Source organism: Ictidomys tridecemlineatus, chromosome 6 (assembly GCF_052094955.1).
Source record: "Ictidomys tridecemlineatus isolate mIctTri1 chromosome 6, mIctTri1.hap1, whole genome shotgun sequence".
Taxonomy (NCBI): Eukaryota; Metazoa; Chordata; class Mammalia; order Rodentia; family Sciuridae; genus Ictidomys; species Ictidomys tridecemlineatus.
In genome coordinates, this window is record NC_135482.1 from 109,964,361 (window position 1) to 109,987,591 (window position 23,231).

At 50.3% G+C, this 23,231-nt stretch overlaps 1 protein-coding gene and 1 long non-coding RNA gene across 20 annotated transcripts in view; one reads left to right on the plus strand and one right to left on the minus strand.

Moving 5' to 3' along the window:
- Iqsec3 (IQ motif and Sec7 domain ArfGEF 3) overlaps positions 1 to 23,231 on the minus strand; it is a 117,080-nt gene that overhangs the window by 26,657 nt on the left and 67,192 nt on the right. For 14 of the 17 annotated variants that reach the window (XM_078015530.1, XM_078015528.1, XM_078015526.1 and 11 more), the window contains exons 4-8: positions 21,899 to 23,022; positions 19,553 to 19,714; positions 15,245 to 15,406; positions 4,800 to 4,922; positions 4,169 to 4,335 (exon numbers count right to left, since the gene is read on the minus strand). In XM_078015530.1, the coding sequence (XP_077871656.1) occupies positions 4,169 to 4,335; positions 4,800 to 4,922; positions 15,245 to 15,406; positions 19,553 to 19,714; positions 21,899 to 23,022 (1,738 nt within the window). The remainder of the gene's footprint in view (positions 1 to 4,168; positions 4,336 to 4,799; positions 4,923 to 15,244; positions 15,407 to 19,552; positions 19,715 to 21,898; positions 23,023 to 23,231) is intronic. The other 3 variants (XM_005333961.5, XM_021732136.3, XM_021732133.3) reach the window with 1 other exon arrangement.
- LOC110598967 (uncharacterized) lies at positions 7,786 to 15,795 on the plus strand. 3 transcript variants are annotated; one of them, XR_005731982.2, is made up of 3 exons: positions 7,813 to 8,041; positions 11,969 to 12,207; positions 14,190 to 15,795. It is a non-coding gene; the product is annotated as an uncharacterized LOC110598967 (long non-coding RNA). The 3 variants fall into 3 exon arrangements; XR_013423220.1 differs by having other exon boundaries at positions 7,816 to 8,041; positions 12,128 to 12,207; XR_013423219.1 differs by having other exon boundaries at positions 7,786 to 12,207.

The following is a 23,231-nucleotide window of genomic DNA, read 5'->3' on the forward strand; positions in this document are numbered from 1 at the left end:
TGATCCTGTATCTGTTCCAAAGCCTTCAAGAGCTGGTTCCCATCCTCTTTAAGGACACACTCCTCAGGAGGTATGACAGCTACGTATGACCCCACGGCATTTCCAGGATCATCTGCTGACGTGTTCAGTCAGAACCTCCATTCTCACCTGGCAGGACCCTTTCCTGATGGCCCAGTACAACCTCCATGTTCCTGCTCAGTGTCTTTGCTTTTGTGGCCCCACTGCCTTCTGAGGATCTGTCTTGACCTCCCCCAGTCCCACCCCAGGAGCATCTTTGGGATGTTCTGTCTTGTTCTCTTTAGGATCTCCCCCCCCCACCCCCAGGCCCTCCCCTCCAAATAGGAGTATGTGGTTGAGTGATCTTTGTGGAATGGGTGACAAGATTCTCCCCTCACTGGGAGCTTTGGAGGGGGCGGGGGACAGGCAGCAAAGAGAAGCTGGTAGGTGGCCTGTGGTGACGCAGGTGATGAGGCCCTTCACCCTGGCTCCTAGGTCCCCGTGAGGTCCACACTCGGGCAACAAAGTGTCCTAGCAGGAAATAGACCCACATGGAAACGATTTTCTTTTGGAAATAGAAACAGGAAGTAAGAAATATTTCTTCTTTATATTTTCCCCCAACCCTTTCTTATTTTTCTTTTCCTTTTTTTCCCAACTCTTTCTTTAATGTCTACATGCTTCTTTTATAAGAGGGAAGAATTAAAAATAGAAGGACTTTGGCGAAGGCCCTCAAAGGAGCTTTCCCAACTACTGAGAGGACGTCATGCCTTCTAACTCCCTGTCTTGTCATTCCTTCTTCCATGTCTGATCTTGGTTTTTAAAGTCAGGCAAACAAGCGCTGCAGCATCCCAGGGGCCTGAAGAAATCAGGCTGTGGGTGAGAAAGAGCAGGAACACAGGTTCTCAGTTCAAGACGACCTCGATGCTCTCTGGATGCCCAAAAGGCCTAGATCCACTAAGACAGACAAGGGACAGAGCACCCTGGGGTCTGGCAAGTGGGTGAATAATGGGGTGGATTAGCAAACCTCAGACAGCTGAAACCTAAACTAGCAGAGGTTAGAAGCCACCCAACATCCCACAGGTGGCAAAAGGAACTGGTGGCAACAGGAACCCCAGAGAGTGAAGTGGAGGTGAACTGGAGATCAACACAGTTGGAAAATGAGCTAGACAGCTGTCCTGTCTCCTCCTCTTTTCAGCAGATGACTGAAGAAGGGCTAAACCAGGAATTTGGGGCTGGGGCAACTCAATCCCAGCCAGAGGTGGGACTCTGTGCTGAAAACAGGAAGATGAGGTTGATATCTACGTATTGAGAGACCTTGACCTCATTTCCCCCAAAGATCTCAGAACACTGGCAGCCAGAACTGTACCCTCTGGGCAAAAGGTTAGACATTTATCTTCTGGTAAAAATCCACCAATAGAAAATAAAATATCTAAAGATACTGCAGTAACAGGTGACCAGGGAGCAGTTTAACTAAATCACCCAAGAAAGGCCACAAGGGAGCAGGCCTCACCTGCACCCACACAGCTTTAGATCAGCTTTTCAGTAGCTCCCTCTTGACTACAGACAACCACATTTCACCAACTATGTTTGGAAGGTCTGTAACATAAAAGAGAAAGAAATAAAAGGAACCCAGAAGGAACAGGCAAGCAGGTAGCCAATAAAACAAACAAATAAGAACATATGAATATCTTCAAAGAGATACGAGAAGATATTGCAACTAGTAAACAGGAATAAAATGCTATAAGAGAAGAACATTCAGAGAACCACAACAACAAAAAGTTTCTGGAATTGAAAACAGTAACAGTGGGAATGAAAAACTTGGTAGGGGGCTTTAAAGCTAAAGCTGAGGGACATCTTCCAGAAAGTCAATCAAGAAAACAATGATGGCCCATAGAAAACTATAAAGATTAGAAGATCAAGTAGGAGACCCAGTAACTGAATAACAGGAAGTGGAGAAAGTACAGAAAACATGGAGAAGCTAAATGGTCAAACATGGTACAGTGTGTCCTGGTGTCCACGGGTTCTGTGTCTGTGGGCTCCACCAACAGACAAACAGAAATATTTCTAAAAACCTGCATCTGCCCTGAATATGTACAGACTTTTTCCTTGTCCTTATTCCCCAAACAGTGCTATGTAAACAGCAAGACCACTATTTGCATTGCATTTGATATTATAAGTAACCTAGAGATGAATTCAAATGTATGGAAGGGTGAGCCTCGGTTTTATACAAATACTACACGATTTTATATATAATTCACAAGGCACTTGAGCATCTGAGGGGTATCCTGGGAAGCAATTCCCTGTGGATTAACAATATTTAGTAAATATAAGAGATAATAATATTTAAGAGAACCTTACACATTTGGAGGATGTGTGTTTTTAGGCTGTAAAGACTAACTCAGTACTGAGCACAGTGGGTGGAAACAGAACCCTAGCAAGGCGCATCATTATGAGAATTGAAAACATGAAAGGCAAACAGAAGAATCAACAACTTTTCAGAAAGAGAGAAAAAGAGTGTGTAAAAAAGGCCAGGAATTCAAACAGCAGAGCAGCACTGTCAGCTAAGGCACGATGGCAAAGTTTTAACATTCTCATTTACCTGTTTCCTTCTGGAATTCTGTTCCCAGCAAACTCCCAATCAAAGGGACAAATAGAAACAGGTATATTTGAAAAACTCAAGTTTTCAAAAATGTTTTTCTCCAAGATGCCTTTTCTTTGAAAGTCATCTAAAAATTAGGAAACTATAATATTCAGGAACAAGAAATCCAGCCCAGGAGACTTCTAGATGATGGCTTGTGGCTGGCCTGGCCCAACAACCACCCAGATAGAGCAGAAGCAGAGGCCCTGAGACACAGCTGCAAGAGGATGGGAGTCCCGGGGTTCCTCCCAGGTCTGTGTGATTGACAGGAATTGGATAATCAGGGGCAAGGACGGGATGGACTGGTGGCAGGTATCTAGAGAACTAAGAAAATGGAAAAATAATACAAGTACTGACTCCAAGGAAAATAGAAATGGAAAGGAATCGTAACTCAGGTTTGCACTGTGTGTAGCCAGCCTCCCTAAGGTGAACACTGGTTTTCATGGGGATGGTGTGGGGAAGGCAGATGGATAAGAGCTAAATTCTGAAGTTCTATAATGGGAAATTAAAAGATAATGCTTAAAAAATTAAAAAACTAATAAGCAATAGTGTTTAAGAGAAGCCAGATACCAATATGTATATGTGTGTATTTATGCACATATATGCACACATCTGTATCTATCTATAAATCTCTCTCTCTCTCTCTCTCTCTCAGTATATATTTCTTATCTAACCTAATTTATATAAAGTTCAAGGACTGGCAAAATAATGGTGCTAGAAGGCAGAATAGTGTTCAGCTTAAGCTTAGGCAAGTGTATCTAATGGGATGCAACATAAGAATGTTCTGGGACGATGTAAAAATCAGTATGTGGATACAGGTGCAATCACACGGGTGTCTGTGAAGATAAACAGTCATCAAGCACTCAGATTTACATACCTTGTATAGTATGCACTTTATACCAATTAAAAAAGGAATAGAAAAAAAAGAAGCAGGACAATGTTACTTATTGATATAGAGGGGACACAAAATAAATAGCTAATAGGTGCTTGCTTAGCATATTTGAGGTTCTGGGTTCCATCCCCAGCAGCACAAAATAAACAAGCAGCTAAAAATGTTGAAAGTGTTTGCCCCTGGAAAAGAAGAAAGATGAGCTGAGCAAAGACTAATTTTTTTCTGTAGTGAGTCCTATAGAATTATTTTGATCTTATTAAATCATATGCATGTATAACTTTGATTTTTTTTAAATGCCAAAAAACATCAAAGGACTTGGCTGGCAGATGATGTACAGCTGCCTGCAAGGTTGAATAAAATGGACCCAGGACCTGAAGGCCCTGTTCCTGACTCTTCTCTCCTAAGTTGTGGAGTAGGGAAGGGCTGATGCCACCCAGGTGCCCAATCTGGTGCCCGGGACCTACAGGCCATCCAATGGAGAGTATTCACATTGCCCAAGGGCCTCTGTTGCTTTGAAGATGAGCAAGCAACCTTCCCAGCCTGCCCTGGGTGACCGGACCCTGAGAACAGGTGACAATCTACAGTTCGGTCTCAGACTCAACAGAATCAACAATGAACTGGCCTGGCCCCCACCTCCTCACCTCGCAGGTTCCGGATAAAGTCCTCCAGCATCATCTTCCGGTCAGGCTTAATGTTGGGGCTGTACATGTCGGTGTTGAGGAGGATGATGGCGAAGGCCAGGATGAAGATGGTGTCGGGGTTGTGGAACTGCTGCACCACCTCAGGGTTGCACATGCAGTAGCGCTGGCTGTGGTGGGGGAGACGCAGGGTGGCACCGTGAGCTTCCCAAGCTCCAGCAGTGGGGACTGATGACCCAGGGGGGATGACCCAGCTCCTCGAGGGCTTTGGGCCCAGGGAGATGATGGGTCTGCCCCATATGGCAGTCCTCTTCCCCCCTGAGAGGACAGGCTAGCAGCACTGCTCCTCAGGTGCCCCCCAGGACCAGCCTCACACAGATGCTCAACACCAATGTGCTGGCTGGTGGGGATGAGTGACAGGCAGTCCATCTGGAGGGCCCCATGTTGCTTCCAGCTTAGAGGGCTCAAGGGGTTCGGCCCCCTTTGTTTCCTTTTCTCCTTTCCCTCCAGCCCACCCGCATGCCTGCCTCAGAAGAGTGATCCCCAGCACCTCTGGTCTCTGGAGTCCCAGCAGCTCTGCTTCCCCACCCACACTCCCAGGCTCTAGACACATGCGAAGGGGGGAGGGTCCTACCTGAAGGCCTCTATGAGCCGCTCCACCTTCTGGGCCTCCCCCTGCACACGGATGTGAGCCTGGAACTTCCGCAGGGCCTCATCCAGCTCCATGCTGGAGAAGTCCATCTCATCCACCACGCAGCTGAGGACAGGTGCAAGGAGGGGTGGTGAGGACAGGCGGGGACCTTCTGCTATACTTGAGCTGTGGGATGTACAGCCAGGGCCCTCTGAAGTGGGCAGGAAGGACGGACATAGGGTCTCCCAAGCTCACTTCCCCTCAGGAGTCTTCCAGGAATAACCCAAGAGCACAGCGTTTTCGTACCTCCTCTCTACCAACACAACAGCCCCGTCAGGCAGGCCACAGGCTGTAACCTCCATTTTACAAGCCAGAAACCTGAGGCGCAGAGCAGTCAGCTGGTGCCCAAGGCCGCAGAGGCAGGGGGAGGCTGAAGTCAGACCCTCCTACTCCAAGTCCCAAGAGCCCAGAGTGAAAGCAAGCTTTAAAATGGAGTAATATGGGCTGGGGATGTGGCTCAAGGGTAGCGCGCTTGCCTGGCATGCGTGCAGCCCGGGTTCGATCCTCAGCACCACATACAAACAAAGATGTTGTGTCTGCCGAGAACTAAAAAATAAATATTAAAAATTCTCTCTCTCTCTCTCTCTCTCTCTCTCTCTCTCTCTCTCTCTCTCTCTCTTCTCTCTCACTCTCTCTTTAAAAAAAAAAAAATGGAGGAACAGCTGCGGCCTGGAGTCCCAACGAGGCAGGAGGCTAAGGCAGGAAGGAGCACTTGAGTTCAGCAGTTTGAGACCAGCCTGGGAGATAGAGTAAATAAATAGAAGGTATTTTTCTGATCTTTCAAAGACCTGTTGGGGAACCCCAGTTCTCAGGGGAGTCTTGTTGGGTAGGCTGGGATCCCTGAGGATGGGGCACTGTGAGGCACAGAGCCAGGTTCTGGTCCTGGTCCTTGGCTGAGCTTTTTGTGACTTGAGTTAATGGACTCCCCCCTTTTAAGCCTCAGTGTGTTCTTCCGAAGAGCAAGGAGGTCAGAATCCCTGCTCCCCCAGGGACTTTCCACCTGAAATGCCACTCGAAACCTGAAGGGTTCCTCGAATGTCCCAGTGCAGTGAGTAGTGGGAAGAGGAGGAGCTGGGGACATCAACCAATCCCCCTGCTTCATAGTGGTCTCATTTTTCTGGGCTGGATCACTCCCAGGGGCCTCCTCAGCCCCTACACCCTGCCTTGTCCTCCTTGGGGGTGGTCCCATGGGCCTTGCTCACCGAGGCCCGGCAAAGCTGCAGACCTCCCCTGAGCATCTAAGCATCGTTCCTCCCCGCAAGCTGATCACAGAGCGCCAGGCGGTCGCAGCTGCCGACAGACCCAGAGCTGTCTTTCCCTCTCTCTCTCCTCCATTTCTCTCCTCACTGCTGGCTCCTTACAGCCTTGACCCCCACTTCCCAGTGCTACCATGTGGCTGGGCAGGACTCCAGCCCCCACACCCTTGGCCAACTCCAAGGCAGTATCTAAACCCCAGGCACTAATCACCTCTCACAGTTCCTTGGCCCTCCAAGGTGTGCCCATGGCTACAAGCACTTGATTCAGTGCACAGCACACCCACCAATGGCTCAGAAAACATCTGCAGAGTGGCCACGCGAGGGGTGGGCTCTGAGCAGGATCCACCTTCTCCATGTTCCTAGAAGACCAACAGACCCCAACTCTGGTGTCAACGGTCAGGAGAAAGCAAGGGGAGTTGCCACAGGGCATCTTGGTGGACTTGGAGTCTGCCTCCCCCACTTTTTTCAGGGGCAGGGGTTAAAAAGGAGAGAGTGTCACCAATGAGTTCTAAAGAGGGAGGGTAGGGCTGAGAAGTAGTTAGAGGCTTCTCTCCTTCCTGACCAAGGGCAAGGCCATGGCCGGGATCAGCTAGCTGCAAGCTCCCCTTGCTTGGCAGAGGCCTGCTCTTCTCAGGCTTGTCTGCCTGGTTAGGAATCCGGGAGAGATGGGCTGGGAGCTGGAGGCAAGAACTTTGCCTGAGCATAAGAACCAAAAATGTCAGTATGTGGGCACTGAGGGATGACTGGGCAGGTCTAGCCAGGTGAGAGGACGTTCCAATTTCCCGGTGGCTCCCATTACCTCACCCTGCACCCTCCCCAGCTGTAATACGGCTCTGAGGACAGCACCATTGGGCCCACATCTGTGAGTCCCCACAGCCCATCCCAGCAGGGGATGGTTGAGCACCACTGGGCCACAGAGCAATGCTTTTCTGGAAGAGACCCAGTGATGGAGACCAGATCCAAGGAGAAGAGAGGAAGCAGAGAACAAGAAGATAATGAGACAGAGAGGGAAAGAGAAAGGGAAAGCTAGAGAGTGAAAGAGAGAAGCAAGGAAGAAAAGGAGGGAGAAAGATCAACTTAAAAAGGGGGAGACAGCTGGGGGAGAGGGACAGAGTGAGAAAGCGAAAGACAGAGAGAGAGAGAGAGAGAGAGAGAGAGAGAGAGAGAGAGAGAGGATGTAGATGAGGAGGACTGAGGAGGGTGGGCCAGGGCATGAAGCAGAAGACAGCCACATTGTGTCCTCTCACCCCAGGAGCCCCGACACCTAGGAGGCCAAGCGGGAGGACAGCAGGCCCAGCCTGGTCAATGCAGACCAACAAGCCTGGCTCCTTGGAGGGTTCCCAGGATGACCCTTGGCCCCTGTGGTCTGGCACCCAGCTGCTCCCCACGACTGGCTCCCATTTGTCCATCTACCCTCCCAGCCTCTCCCCTGCCCTTTCCCTGTGGGCTCCTGAACTGAGATCTTGGTTTCTCTTCCCTCCTCCAGATCCCACCCTCCACCCCGCCTCTCTCCATGTTCCTTCTGCCCCAGAGCTCTGGACCAGTCCTTCCCCTGCAAAAATAATGACAGAGGTGTGTGCTGGAGGCCAGGGCACCATTAGGGGAGGTGGCAGAAGGAGGTGGCAGCTGGAGAGGGTGGGATCTGCTCAGTCAAGCACGATGGCCTAGTTTCCCGTCCTCCACTCAGGTGACATGCAGCCGGTTTGCATGCTCACCCGCTTGGGGCTGTGGTTAAAAGCTCCAGTAATGAGCCAAGAGCCCTGGACCAAAGGCTGGGCTGGGAGATCAGCCAGGTGGAAACACCCACCACAGAACAGGGAGTGCTGGATTAATCCTTCCTGGGCCTGCAGGTTGGGGGGACCTCAGGGGAGGACATCTGGGCTTCGGAGCTGGAGCAGCCTCTAATTCAGCACCTTCCAGTGCAAGGAGGTGAGAGGTCACGTGGGAGGGATGAAAGGAAATATGGATGCCCGCAACCCCCCATTCCTGCTTTCCTCTCTGCAACACCACCCTGGGGCGTTTTATGGTCCTGAATTTCTCGGACCCTGGGGGCAAAAACCCAACTACAAAACTGCCAAGTAGGGGAGGGGAAGGGCTGAGTAGTCTCTGTACTCCTCTCCAAGGCAAGCTGCTTCCTCTGGATGCAGAACCCACTCCCCAATTCTGACATTCCCCTAGCCAGAGCCCAGAGAAGGGCAAGCCCACAGCAGGTCTCTAAAGGTGCTAAATGCTCCCCATGGTGCACTCTGTGTCCTCTTGGGGAAGGTGGCTGGGCAGGGACTGTGTGCCCCCCCCCTCCCCCCCCCAGCGTGCTGCTCCTGTGGACCTTCACCTCAGGGTCTTGCTGCCTTGGAAGCATCATCAATCCTTGTCCCTCACAGCATGGTTCTTTTGGCTTCTCTCCTGTACCTTTCAGCCAGCACCTTGGCCTCTTCTTCCTCTCTCCTCTTTGTTTCTCTTTCCATGGCTTCTATTTTGCAGCATCTAGCCCTTTAAACTCCACCCCCCTCCACTTTTCTTTCCTACCCTGGAGTCCCTGTGGGGAGCAGACTGGTGACAGTTTATCAAATCCTTCCTGCTTCTTTGACCCAGGACAGTCACCTCTCCTTGTCGATCACCTTTAAGGCAAATAACATCATACATTCCAGGTGTCTTTCCTGGTTGGATTCTCTTTCCATTTTACAGAAAGGAAAATTGAGACTACATAGGGACTTGTCCCACACTCCCACTACTAGAAAGCAGGCTTTCAGATCCCTCTCGGGTGCACCCCTGTGTGTCCACTGGGGCAGCATGTGGTCCAAATGCCAGTGGGAGGCTCTTGTTTAATGAGTGTTGTTCTTAGTGCTTCACTAATCACACAATGACTTAATCTCCTCTAGCCTGTGCAGTATTAGCCATTTTCAGGAAACTGATGCTCACAGGAGAGTCGGCCCTGCAGGGGGACTGTACACATCACATTCCTTGTGGGCATCTCCTGGTCTAAGCAGGGCTGCCTCTCCCACTTCCCACTGCTCTCTGCAGCTCAGTGGCTGGTGCTAATGTGTCTCTCCCTGGGGGTTGCCATCTTCCCCAGATGCCTGGTGGGGGTCTGGGAGGAATTCAGGAGGTATGTTCCAACACAGTGTGGAGGCTGATTATTGGTGTGTGAGGAGGCATTTGTCCATCGGTAGCCAGCAGGAAGGCTGTGTGGGCACCTGCAGTTCAGAGCTGGCTTGGGCACACAGCCCACGGCAGGGGCTCCCACCTCCCTTCTTCTGGAACTTTTCCTGACCCTGGGAGTGGCTGACTGGCTGGCTCTCTTTCAATGAACACGCATTGAGTGACTCCTGAGTGCAAGGGTGGGCAAAAAATACAAACACAGTCTCCGTCCTGGGAGAGAGACAGACATTAAATGAAGAGTTGAAAATAATTCTTTATATGTGTGATGAGTTCTATTCAGAGAAAGGGCATGGTTCCATGAAAGGACGAAGCAGAGATTATTTTATATTGCTGTGTCCTTAAAGGCCTCTTGGGGGACATGACATTTCAGCTGAGATCTTAAAGATACGTAGGGTTGAACAGGAAGAGGAAGCATATGCCAAGGCCCCGTGGTAGGAAAGAACTTTCAAGAACCTAGAAAGGGTCAATGAGAGTGTAGTGCAGAGTAACAGGGAGAATGGAGGACAGTGAGACTATGGAGGTGGGCATTTCTCTCATGGCCTGCAGAGAGAGATCTCAGAGTTTATCCTAAATGTGGTGGGATACAGTGGCAGGGAATGATCAGAGCAGTGATGTGATCCATTTTTTTTTTTTTAAGATTTCTCTGGTTGTTGGGCAGAGAATGAATGAAAGGGATGAAGCAGAGAACAAGAATGAGCTGGACCCTGAGTCAGGACGCTACAGCAGAGATCCAGGCTAGAGGTGATGAGGCTTAGGTTGAGACACAAGCAGCAGAGACAAACTGAGTGCTTGATCCAAGCTACCTCTTAGGTGATAGGAATGTGGGAGGGTGGAAAAGGAGGAGACAATGGATCTCAGAGCTCGGGCTTCACTGGGAATCCGGAGATGCTACTCCCAAAGATGAGTACATGGGGTGGACACAGTTAGTGGAGAAGACATCAAAACTTGTCTTGGCCACGTTCAGTTTGAGATGCTGTTGCATATGGTTTGATTTCTCCCTTCTATAAATTGCTCTCATGAACACCCCAATGCGTGCGTGTTTTTATTTTACAAACTAAAACCTTACCCTGGCCCTTCATTGCTCACTACTCTTCTTTGCAGTCATGCTTCCGGAAGACGACCCTTCTTGTGCTCTCTCTGCTTCCTCATTTTCACTCATTTTTCAGTCCACTCCACTCAAACATCTATCCACAGCACCCCTTTAGAATTTCTCTTGACAGGGTCACCACTGGCCACCATGTTGCCAGATCCAGTGGACTCTTTGTCCTCATCCAACCAGCTGTTGGCAACATCATCCCTCCGATGGTTGCCCTCTTCTTCTCTGGAGGTGCCTCTCCTCCTCTCTCTGACCTCTGACTTGGGACAGTCACCAGGCCCCTTTCTAGATGGCCTCATCTATTCCAACAACTGTAACTGCTACCCACTAACCACTCTTTCCTGTCCCTTGTAATGACTTTACTAACTAGTTACTTTGCTTCTTGGCTGATCTCTGACTATGAAAGACCAGTACCGTGCTACCTAGACAGGAGCTCTTGCGTCACCACCGACTCTATGCATTTGACTGGCACTTGATGGGCACTTCTGAGATCTGGCTGGCTGAGGGCACCTGGGGTGCCGTGGCTGGAATATCATCACTGGACAATGCTCATGAGAGGATAGGATGCACTGGTATTTCTTGTGGGCAAGTCAGGCTGTACATCTTTTGTTTTACCTGATATTTAACAGTTTGACTTGCTTGAGTAAATATTTGACAATGTCTAGTTTTATAAATTCTGCAGATGAAATGTCCCCAAGCCCAGCCATTCCCCTCCCTCTTAAAGTGAAAACATATACAGCATATTCGGTATAACTGGTACCAATGCAGTGGTATGAAGCACCAACATATCCATATGCAAAGACGGAGTGTCCCCAGTTCTCACTAGCTCTGGAGGTCGTTCACAGTGACACGACCCCTCGGCTCTCCTCCCACTCCTGTCACAGGTTCTCGGTTCTGCCTCCTCCCCTGCTCCTGGTGGCTACTGCTGCAGCTTAGGGCCTCATCCTCTCCTACTATTACTGCAATAGCCTCCCTTCCTCCAACTATCTTCCAGAATAGTCCTTCTAGGACACTCAGTCTGTCACTTACTACCCTGCTTACATTTCTTCAAGGTCTTCTCACATTCCTAGTATGAAAGCCTAGTTCCTCAGCAAAAAAAGGTAGCCTGTGTCACTAACAACTCAGCTTCTTCCACCTCTTCCCCCCCCCCCCGGTGGCCCCTCTTTCAGGCCTCTGCACTTTGCACACATTATTCTTTATTCCTGACATCCATTGTACCCTGGATCTGCTTCTGGTCTGCCATGGCATTTCCCTCCTTGGGTCAGGACATGCTTACCTGTCCTCCCTCCTTACATCTGAGCTCTTTCAGGATAGGGCAGCTCTTCTCATCTCTGTATCCCTAGTATATGTATGAGCTCAATACATGTTCTATATGATGAACGAATGAGAGATCAATGAACAGGACCTGTGCATGTGGTCAACTGGAGAAGAACTCCCAGTGGCCTGCACATCTGGAAGGACCACCCAGCGGCACTGGATTGCTTAGCCTGCTTTGTCAAGATCATCCAGAGCTGACCCCAGACCTGTACACAACTGCAGGGAAATGACCCTGAGGGTTCCAGAGGTGGTGTGGGGGTACACATGCTTTCCTCTTCCTTCAGCCACACATGCAAGTGAGTCAGTGATGAGAACCAACCAGGGAAAACTGGACTGCTTCCAAGGCAGCCTGTCTGGACCTGTCTTGGGAGGTGCTGCTGATCTGATCGGTGAGAGAATCACGAGTTGTGCAGGTTTTGCTTGGGCCTCCCTCTTTCCCGTAGGTTTCCGCAGAGGCTGCAGCAAATACCTGACAAGGGCTCGGGATGCAGAAGCACAGATGTTCCTGCATCTGTATAAACAGGTACAATCTTGCATCAAATTGCTTGTTAACACTGATCAGTGTGTGGAATCAGTTTGTGTGGAGGGGAAATGAAGCGTCCTATGCCACTGTGATCAAAATGAATTTCGTCATCTCATTTTTTTTTTCTTTAAATGTGAGCAAGACAGTGTCTGGCAGACAAAAGAACTGGTTAGGAGCTGAAAATAGGTGATAGCAACAGCAGGGTGTTTTAATTGGCCGGAAGAGATGGTAAGGATCTGGAAGGTGAGGCCCCAGCTGAGGCCTGGGGAGAAGTATGTAGCTGTGCCCTAGGGGGAGTCTGCCACGAGACGTAGAAACCTGGTTGGATTCTGCGATTCTTGGCTTATGTGATTTAATTAAAAATCTCTCGGTCCACCGGAGGGTTATTTTTGTTAGTCAGAACTCATAACATGTTCCACAAAGGTCAAGGCCTTTGGGGAAAATGTGATGGGGCTGAGAACAGGGAGAAGCTGACTCAGGGTGTTCCTGGTGACAATACAGGGACAGAGAAAGTCTCCTTTGAGGGGGCCTCAGAAGGGATGACGGCCAGTCACACCTGAAGCACTCAGGAATCCAAAGAACTAAGTTTCAACTACCCAGACAAATCAGGAGTCAAGGTGGATGCCTGAGACACTTTTCCTCAGGGACTCAGGAGCACTGTGGGTCAGTGGTTCTCAAACTTCAGCATGCACGAGATCACTTGGTGGGCTTATTCACCCCAGACTGCCGGGTCCTACCTCCAAAAGTTTCTGATTCAGTAGAACCAGAGACTGAGAATTTGCATCACCAATAAGTTTCCAGGTAAGGCTGATGTTGCTGGTCTGGGGACCACACTTTGAGTAGCAAGACACCATGCCAGTAACAGTGGGTGGCATGGGAAGAAGTCAAAGCTTTGGGGTCGGTTACCTTGGGTTTCAGTTTGGTTTCCTCCTCTAGCTACTCAGTCCAAGTCAATGGACCTCTCTGTGCCTCAATTCGTAACCTAGAGAACAGAGATCATGCCTATCACATCTACTGGGAAGGGATGCTATGAATTTTAAGATGATAATGTGCGTAAAGTTCCTAGATACAACAGGGCTTTATATACTATTGCTTTCATTATGTACCTGGAGACCACGTCTGGTGAGTGACAGGCCAGCTGAGTGAGTGGATTCAAAGTCCCCTCTAGCTTAGATATTGAGAATATCCTTCCTTGCCAGGCATGGTGGCACATGACTATAATCCTAGTGGTCTGGGAGGCTGAGGCAGGAGGATGGCGAGTTCAAAGCCAGCTTTAGCAACAGTGTGGCGCTAAGCAACTCAGTGAGACCTTGTCTCTAAATTAACTACAAAAAAGGGTGGGGATGTGGCTCAGTGGTTAAGTGCCCCTGGGCTCAATCCTGAGTACCAAAAAAAAAAAATAAATAAAAATAAATAAATAAATAAAATACCCTTTCTTAACCCCAGGACTACAAAAACAAAAAACAAAACAAGAAAAACACCTTTTCCTTCACTGCCAATTAGCTGTGCCTGAAATTGCATCATTAGACAATCATCTGATGGCCCTTTAAAATATACGTATAGCAGAGAGAGGAAGCTGAATCTAGCTCAGACCTCCTGAGACTTATGAATTGGTTTCTCAGCTCTGCCTTCTCCCCAGATGACACGATCAGAGCACAACAAATAAGGCAGAGTCAAAGGAGGCGAGAGGACCTGATTCCACTCCATTTCTCTGCCACTAGAGAAATGGAGTGGAATCCTCTCTCTGGCCCCCCATTTCTACCTAGGTAAATAAGAGGTCTGAACTAGCTGATCATTCCAGGGGTCTTTTGGTGCTGTGCTTGCAAGTGGACTCACCAGGACTCTAACTGCATGCAGAACATGTCTTTAGATGCTATAGGGTTAAGGGCTTATTTGGCCTGGCTTTAGATCTCAGCCATTGATGAGCTCTGTGACTGTAGGCAAACTACCTAACCTCTCTGTTCCTTGGTTCCTTCATTTAGGAGAAATGAACAGCACTCACAAAAACTACTGCAGAGACAGATGAGGCTTCACCATGTGAGATCTTGGAACAGCACCTGCTGCGAACGATCGATGCCTGATACATGTGAGCTGTCAGTATTATGCTTCCCAGCCTGCTCCCTCACCAACGCCCTGCTGCAAGACCTCAGGAAAAGATAACTGCCTGAAAGCCCCTCCTAGAAGTTCCACATGAAGAGTGGTCAGGCCAGACGCAGTGGCGCATGTCTGTAATTCCATCAAGGCTGAGGCAGGAGGATTATGAGTTCAAAGTCAGCCTTAGCAACTTAGTGAGGCCTTGAGCAACTCAGGGGGACCCTGTCTCTAAATAAAATACAAAAGGGGCTGGGGATGTGGCTCAGTGGTTAAGCACCCCTGAGTTCAATCCCTGGAACAACAACAACAACAACCAAGTGGTCAGCTGGAGCCACAACTGAACGTTACACAGAGATTGAGTGAGACCCCTCTAGAGCGACAGCCTGAGTAATCAGGAAGGGGTTGAGTGGTAGGGATGTCCGTTATGCAGGATGTCCAGTTCACATGGGGAAGTGACCACACTGACATGGTATTGTCAACCCTGGATTTGTTTGTCCCCCTCAACTAGGGTCTCCAAGATGCCCACATATAGAAGCCAGGGAGTCCTCAACTCCCATGACGATTTTTACTGTCCAGGAGAGTCCTTGTCTATCTATGGCACGGTAGGGGATGGGAGGGGGGCTTGGAGAGGTAAAGGGTCAAGGCCATAAGCCAAAGACACTCCCTTGCGTGTCTGTCTTCCTTCCTTTCTGCTTTGCTGCTGGGGGCTCAAATCCAGGGCTTCATATATGCTAGGTAAGCACTCTACCACAGAGTGGCACCTCAGTTCCTCAAAGACACCACTTTTCACAGAGACACACTGCCTTCCATTCCTTTAGGCAGTAGGAGTACAAAGTTTTCAAGCGGTGGAAATAACTCCACTTCTTCTCTTCCTGCCCGCCCCAGGCTTCCTTCTATCCTCCTCTAGACCCAGGAGTCTGCCTGGGCCCTCCCCTGCTCTTGCCTGCTCTCCCTTTCCTCCTCAGGAATGAGAGAACTCTTCTGAGACGACACGCAGCACCCCGGGCAGGATGTTCTTGAATCATTTCTTCCCAGTGATGAAAGGCCAGAGCCTTGCAGTCTGTTAAGTTTGACAGACAATCTGTCTTCATTTTTGAAATGTCCCCTAAAAAGAACAATCTGTTATACTCTGGCCCACACATTTGAATGGAAATGAAATTATGAAATCTGACCCAAACATCACAAAGGAAGGAGTAACCTTGGAGGGAAGGGATGCATGGGAAACTTTCTGCTGGCAGCTCAGCCCAGAAGTTGCCCTTTGTGCATTTTCATGGAAATGATGGATACCAGTGCCCTCCGTGTGCATGTGAGTCACACTGGAAAGACTCATCCAGGCCAGAAAGGAGACCGCTCACTGTCGACACGGAACATTACCCATCCGCTGGCTTTCAAACCTGCTGAAGCGAACATTTTGGGAAGGAAATAGAGCAGAGCTAAATTTCCCAGCCATGTGAAAACAGAGAGAGGGAAGCACATATCCTCCAAGGATCCCAACTTTGTCTGTGGTCTGGCTCTTATTGCATCCAGAAAGGCTGTCCCAAGTGCAGGGTGGTCCTCAGAACGAGCTCCCCTATCATCTCTCCCCTCCTCAGCAAATTCCAGAAAGTCTAGCCAGGTTTTATCCGGTGGGCAGACCTGACTTCAATCTAGACCTGAGATGTTCAAGGTCTCCCGGGGTGGGGATCAGGGTAGAGATTTCTGTCTTGTGATTTCAAGTGGGAAAGATCATAACAGAAATAACTAACATTTACAGTACATTTACTAAGCTTTGATTACTGAGTTAAGCTCTTCCTGTGTATTTTAAATATTTAATTTGCAGGAGGAAGGTCCTTTTATGGCCATTTTACGAATGTGGAAACTGAGACTGACTTCTCTTTGAAAAACCAACAAACAAGCTTGGCTGGTGAAACCTGGAGTAGGCATGACCCTTGGAGCTCATTCTTACTTGCTAAAGTCTGGTGCAATACGTTCCTTTTTGGAATGTGTCTTCTGTAGAAATGAGACACAAAAGCCCAAGACATCGGCTTCCAAGAGCACCCAGGGCCCATTCTGGAAGCTCATGTCAGGGCCTCCATGATGTTCAGACTCAGCAGAGGGGGCAGATTGGGCTTTGGTCCCGCCTCTCCTCCTTTCAATCCTAGCTTCTAAGAGTTGCCCCCCCCACCCTTCTCCCCTCCCCCCAGAGGCATTCCACCTCTGTCCTCCTCGTTGGGCTCCTTCTTGGGGCATGCCGTGGCTTGGGCCGTCTCGGTCTCCAAGGGGATGGGTGATTTATGTCCTTTTATTCAACAAACAGCTTTGTATAGAAGGGATGTGACTTGCTGAATGCCACCAGGCGGGGGGGGCAGGGAAGCTGTGCAGAATCCCAATGAAGCTCTCTGGGCCTGGGCAAAATGGCATGGGGAGACTCTGCTATTGTGTGTGTTTGCTCTGGTGGGAGGAAGGGCAAAGCAGCCAATCCTGAAAGGTTCCAGATAGGGGGATGGAGCAGCAAGGGAAGGCCCAAAGCCCCAGCGTCCTAGTTGTGCTGCCAGTGCCTGACTTTTCTCAATTTTCCATGCCCTCCTGGCACTCTGTAGGAGTAGGCCTCCTCGTCCCTGGACAAAAATTAGGAGGGGCTCCTTTCTGTGGGGCTGAGTGAGTTCAGAGGCGGAGTGTGCCAGGACCTTAGAACCCTTGGCTGCAGAATAAATTGAGGGGCATGGAGACATTCACTAGGACAACATCGGGGCTCCACTCTGCACACAACCCTTCCCAAACCCAGGAGGCCCTGTGGTCTATCTGCTTTCTATGTTCATCTTTCACCTCACCCCATGGATGTCTGGGTCTGTAAGTTCTCTGACACCATGAGCCACGCCTATTCCTCCCCCGCCCCAGGATGCCCAGCACAGCCCTATCTTCAAAACACAGTAGGTACTCCATGTTTGTTGAATGAATAACAAATGTCATTTCATTCCCTATTAATCCTGACACCCATCATTGCCCGGGAGCCTGAGGGCTGCTCTGGGATACCTGACAGAATGACAAAGCATGACCCCAGTGTTTGGGGCAGATTCCATGGTGCCAACCAGTGTGTGACAGATGCACTAAGGAACAGGAAGAATGAGAGCTGCAGGACCAAGGTTTGGTCCCACTCTCTGCCTTCTCCCACTGGAAGAGCTTACCAAGGCATAATCTAGTCTCACCTACTCCAAGCCTGACTCCTTTCAGCAGCTGGCCCCGTCCCCAGCTTGGTCCCTCCCCAGAACAGGCTGCAGTGACTTGTCTGAGTCTGCAGCCCCAAGGCCCCCATGCTGGCTCCCTCAGCCTCCCCCACATTCAGTCACCAGGGAGGACGGCAATTAGTCTTCATTATGCTGCTCGGCCTAACCTGGCCTGGTGAAAAAACTCCTTGTTCCCCACTTTTCAGATCAATGTGGACCTGGCACACAGGATCCAGAGACTGGCTACACAGGGACTGGGGAGGGCAGAAGAAAACATTCAGAGCCTGTGAGAGGAGCAGGTCCACTCTTGCCCCCAGAGCAGAGAGACAGCAGGGTCCCCTGGAAACATGGGGCAGCTGGAAAGAGCAAAGTGAGGAGAATGGAAAGGGACAAAGGCATGTGAAAAGGCCACAACAATGGGGCAAATGGAGGGGCAAGAGGGAAACGAAGAAAATGCGATGTCTCTTTGGTATGTCCTGATGTGCGCTTTGTTCTGTATCATTTCCTTGGAACACCCCTGTGGGATACCCCACATGGCAGGGGTGGTGGTAAAGGGTAAGAGGAGCTGGAGGTAGAAGAAAGGAGGGCTGAAGGGAAATGCTGAGCATTTACCTATTCTCTTTCCTTTCCCAAACCTTGGTCTCATCTGCACTGAGAGCATCAGATCCTGGATTTCAGTTCTGGGAGTCAGAGGCAGGACCTTGGCTTTGCCGAACTAAGGGCCGTCCAGGGATTTCAAGGTCTCTCAGATAGCACTAAGCCCTTGTTTTCCTACCTGCACTCAAACACCCCAAGAGTGAAGTCAGGGTCTGTCTTCAGGATCTGTAAGTCCCCTGAGATTATAAGCCATGGCTGTTCCCACATAACATCAACATAGGGGATGCCCAGCCTAGTCCATTATCAGAAGGCAACTGGTCTACCCTTCAAAATCCAATACCCTGCCTTCCTGCTGCCATTCCACAGGTATGTAACACAGCCCTGGCTCAGGGACACTAACAACCAACAGGCAGGGTAACTCCCCAAGCTTCCCAACCCTGGGGCAGAAAGAGTCCCTGCCCCTCTCTCATCAGGCCCTTGATACTTCAGAAGCAAGTGCAAAAGGGGCAGATTCTACCAGGACCTCTGGAGAAACAATTCTGCTGACTGTACCCAAGGAAAAGAAGGGAGAGAAATGGGGAGGGTCCCTACAGAAGGAGGGTGACGGTCAATAAAGAAGTGAGCTTAGGGGGCATAGTGAAAGAGAGAAGGAACACAGGGCAGTAGCAGGGATCTCACCCTCCCTCCCCAGGAAGCAGGGGCTCCAAGGCTTTGATCCTCAGTCCCTAAGCAATGCCATCCCTGCCCTTTCACTCTGTAGATGGAGATACTAGCTAAGCACTGGGAAAGGCAGCTCTTCATGGTCCCCACCACATCCTTCTATTGGACTTTGAGATTATTTTCTTTGTTGCCATCCTGTGAGTTAATTTACCTCTATGAAATCAGTTCTTTCTTCCTTTCTTTCTTCCTAAAATCCTCAAGCCAGTCTCCTTTCTTTTGCCGCTTCATGTTTTGCCCCCGCTGATCTGAAAAATGTGCCTGAGCTTACGTGTCCTGGGGGCTGGACAGGTGGCAGTGAGAGTGTGGGCGGAGGGGGCTGTTCCCTAGCAGAGATGACCAGGCGCTGATACATCCCCCCGCCCCACCCCGCCACACACACACTTTCTTCTTCTTCCTCCTCTTTTTCTTGCTCTGGAGGGTGGCAGGGTGGGTGGACTTTAAGCTACTTTGATGTGAAGTCTCCCTAGCGACTCTAATGGCTCCTGGCCCCAGCACACTCTGAATGACTCCCAGGTAGAGACAGAGGCTTGGTCCTGCGGGGAGTCATTGGCTAAAGATCACGTGACTCTACCTCCCTCGGCCAATCAAGAAGCTGCCGGGGCTGGAGTAAAGATTTCACCCGGGAAATCGCTGGAGACATCACCAGTCTGGGCGGAGGTGCCTGGAGAACCTGGGCCGGTGGGGTGTGAGAAGGATGGGGAGGAGGGGAGCCCGGGGCGCGGGACACTCACTCTAGTACGTCGCGGTTGAACTGTTTCTTGCTGTTGCCCAGGAACTCGCCGATCATCTGGCGGCTGAGGCCCTTACGCTGGAGCAGAAAATGGGCCACACCGATGGGGGTGTCGGGGATGAAACCGCGCGAGATCAGGAACTGGATGCCCTTGTCAGGGTTTCTGGAGGAGAGGTTGGAAGTGAGGAGTAGTAATAGAGAATGAGCCAAGGCTGTCTCTGACTTCCATCCTCTCTGTCTTCCTACCCGTGAAACCCATAAAAGGGCCCGGAGGTCCTTGGAAACCAACTTCCCAGGAGATGCCAGGATTCTTTATGCTGCAGAGGTATCTCTGCTGATGCATCCCTCACCTGACCCATCTCACACAGAGGTTGGGGGCGGCGCCGGAAGGAGGTTAATGTGGAGGTCTTGCATAGGCAAAGAGAAGTCCAGAGCAAGTGGAGGCATAGCACCCTTCTCTATCCCTGCCTTGCTCGCTCTGGATCTTACCCTGAGGTCTCCCAGGTCTACTGAGGAGGCCCTTCCTTCTTACCTGGATCCTGAGCTCAATCTCGGGTCCCCACCCTGGAGTCCAGAGAGGGAGGGGGAAAAGAGGTGAGATCTCCCACTACGCCCCCCTCCTTTCCTTTGCACGGTTGACAAGGCTACTGATCTCCAGTGTGAGTCTCTCTGTGTGGGTGTGTGCCCTGTCCTAAGGCAATTGCGCTCTCAGTGCAGTCTGCAAACCCATGCTGCTCTCTGGGCTGAATCTTACTGGTTCAGGAGAAGATAAGTACAGAGATTGAGGGTAAGCATTTGGAACCTTTTACAGCACTTTGACATTTTCGGGACAACCAAGCATGTGATTGTTTTTCTAGCAATTCATTTTTATTGTGTTTTACAAAAGCATCAGCCCACAACATATTAGGTGAGAAAAACCAAACTGGTCTTTCAGGAGGGATAGTTTGAGACTCTCCGCTTTGAGGGATAGGAGTATCTCAGTGTTTTTATGTATAGGCAGAACTGATGCTGCGGCTATGGGGGTAGGGTGGAGGCAGGGGTGAGGGCGAGGCTGTGCTCATCAGGTGAGGAGGAAAAGGAGAGATGGATTTGGAGTCCACTCTGGCTTCCCCTAGGTTTGCCTCGTACTAGAGTTGAACAGTGTGCAACCTGCCTCACTTTTGTGAGTCATTTTCTTTTCTATAAATGGCATAATACATATTACTAGATATTACTGGGAAGATAGCAGATGCTTTATGTCAGCTGAACTATGAACAGCAGTGAGTGTCTTGAGGCCAGGGGCTGGGTCTTACTCATCTTTGTAGTTGCAGTGCCTGGCACTCAATAAATAATAGTTGAAGGAATAAATGAACACACATGTAGGCAGGAGAGACATCAGGGCTATGAAGGAAGGGGTGAATGGATAGTGATGAGTATCTCATGGTTTATGAATTTCCACGAGAGGGGCATGTCTGCTTCCTCTGTTTAGCATTGTCTGTGCACATTCTGGTTGCAAGGAATAGTCAGGTTAGGATCTCTGAATTATGGCCATTCATTTCTCTCTTCCCATTCCCCTATTCTTTTTCTAGTCCATCTCTGCTTGCTTCATACTTTCTTCCTTGTCTCCCTCTCCTCCTTTAATTCCTTCCTTCTCTTGATCTCTACCTGTATTCTTTTCACACACTCTCTCTCCTTCACTCAGTCCCTCATTTCACCAATCCCAAGAAATAATGCTGTTTCCTCAATTTCTTTTTTCTTCTTTGGTAGTGGGGATTGAACCCAGGAGCAATTTACCACTGAGCTACATCTCAGTCATTTTAAAAATAATAATTATTATTCTTATTTATTTATTTATTCTTGAGTCAAGATCTTACTAAGTTGCTGAGGCTCACCTGGAACTTGCAATCCTCCTAGCTCCGCCTACCAAGTCTCTGGGATTAAAGACATGGGCCACTGTGCCTGGTTTGTTTCCCTAATTTCTTATTCTGAGTGCTTCCTGCTCAATCTTCATACAGCTTGTTCCATTATTTACTCAACACTGGATTTTCTTTTAAATTCTCTCACTTTTCAAACCCTCACTCCAACTTAAATAGTAGTAGTTGTAAAAAAACCTGTATTTTATGTTTTCCCCTCTAATTTTTCTTAAAATAAATTTATAATGAAAAATAAAACGTGTACTTCCTAAATATTATCTCAGTGATCAAGTGTGACACAAAAATACCTGGAAAGACCTTGGGATGATGTGGTAAACTACCTAGCACCCAGTTTGGTGGAGAGGGAGTCCCCTGTAAATTCAAATCCACCATTTTTCCGTCCCTCCCAGGCCCTCTCCAGGTCCCCAAGGTGCCCTAGGCCAGAGCTCACTTACATGTTGAAGAGGTTGAGGCCAATGCGATAGAGGCGCTTGCGCAGCGTGTCGGTGGACAGCGTGGGTGACTTGCAGCTAGCAGGGTTCTCGCAGTGGTAGCGGGGCAGGCTCAGGATCATGGCCTGTAGGGCTTCCTTGGAGGCGGAAGCCGATACTTCCGAACCTGACTTGGCAGACTTGGTGGATGTGCTGCTACTGCTCAGCTGCTCCGAGTTGTCGCCAGCCTCAGTCTCTGTTCCTTTCCCTGCCTCCCCAGTCTCCTCTTCTTCCTCCTCCACCTCTGTGGCCACAGCCTCCTCCACCACGGACTCTGCAGCCACTGGCTGGGAGGCCCCAAGGGCCCCACTGACTGCCACCTCTGGGCACGCGTCTTGGGAGAAGGCGTCCCCCTGACCCACAGCTGGGGCCTCCGGGGCCTCCTGCCCTGGGGCTTCGCCCCGCTCGGCTTTGCCGGCTGCGGGTTCTGCTGTGGCCTGGGCAGGTTGGGCGCCCAGGCAGTTGGCCACAGACAGAGCGGTGGAGGAGGAGACCGAGATGTTCTGGCTGGCGATCTGCACAGTGACGTCCCGGAAAGCCATCATGAGGGTGCCGCTGTGGCTCTGGGGCAGGCCGGTGGTGGCCTCGCTGGCCTCATCTCCAGGCCCTGCGCCTGCGCTTTCAGGATCCCGCATCTCAGTCTCCAGACAGGGCTGCCCGGTGCCTGCGTGCAGGGCTTGGTGGATCTGGTAAGCGCTGCTCTCCTGCAGGGAGCACATGGTCTTGAGGCTCCAGGTGTTCAGGGCGTCGTCGATGGACTTGGCCAGAGACTGCACCTGCTCAGTGAAGGAGTCCTCCAACTCGGTGAGCGTGCCGGCGAAGGTGGGCGGCAGGGAGGGTGAGCGCACTAGCGGCAGCCCCATGAGGCCGTAGCCCTCCATCAGGGCTTTCTCAGCCGCCAGGCTCTCTGCTGTGGGAGCCCGCACCTTGCGCAGGGAGATCCGCCGCGGAAGGCGGCTCTCCAGGAGCGAGTTGCGGATCTTTTCGAAGTTCTTGCTGAGCTGGTACTGGCGGAAGGCGGTTTGGATGGTGCAAGCAGCTCTCCGGGACACCAGATGGCCCCCGTACTTGTGTTCTAGCATTTCAATCTGCAACAAGGACAGCGGAAAGGGATCCATTAGGAAGGGATGTCACTGCCTGGAGGGTAGTGGCGGATATCAGTTCAGTGGGTCACCTGGTCCAGCTTTGGTGGGGCCAAGAAATGCATTGCAGGGGACTACGAGGGGGCTCATGTCTGAACATTCCTACTGTGTCATGGCCTTGGATACCAGGCCCTTGGTAAGACTTCTAGCCGTGC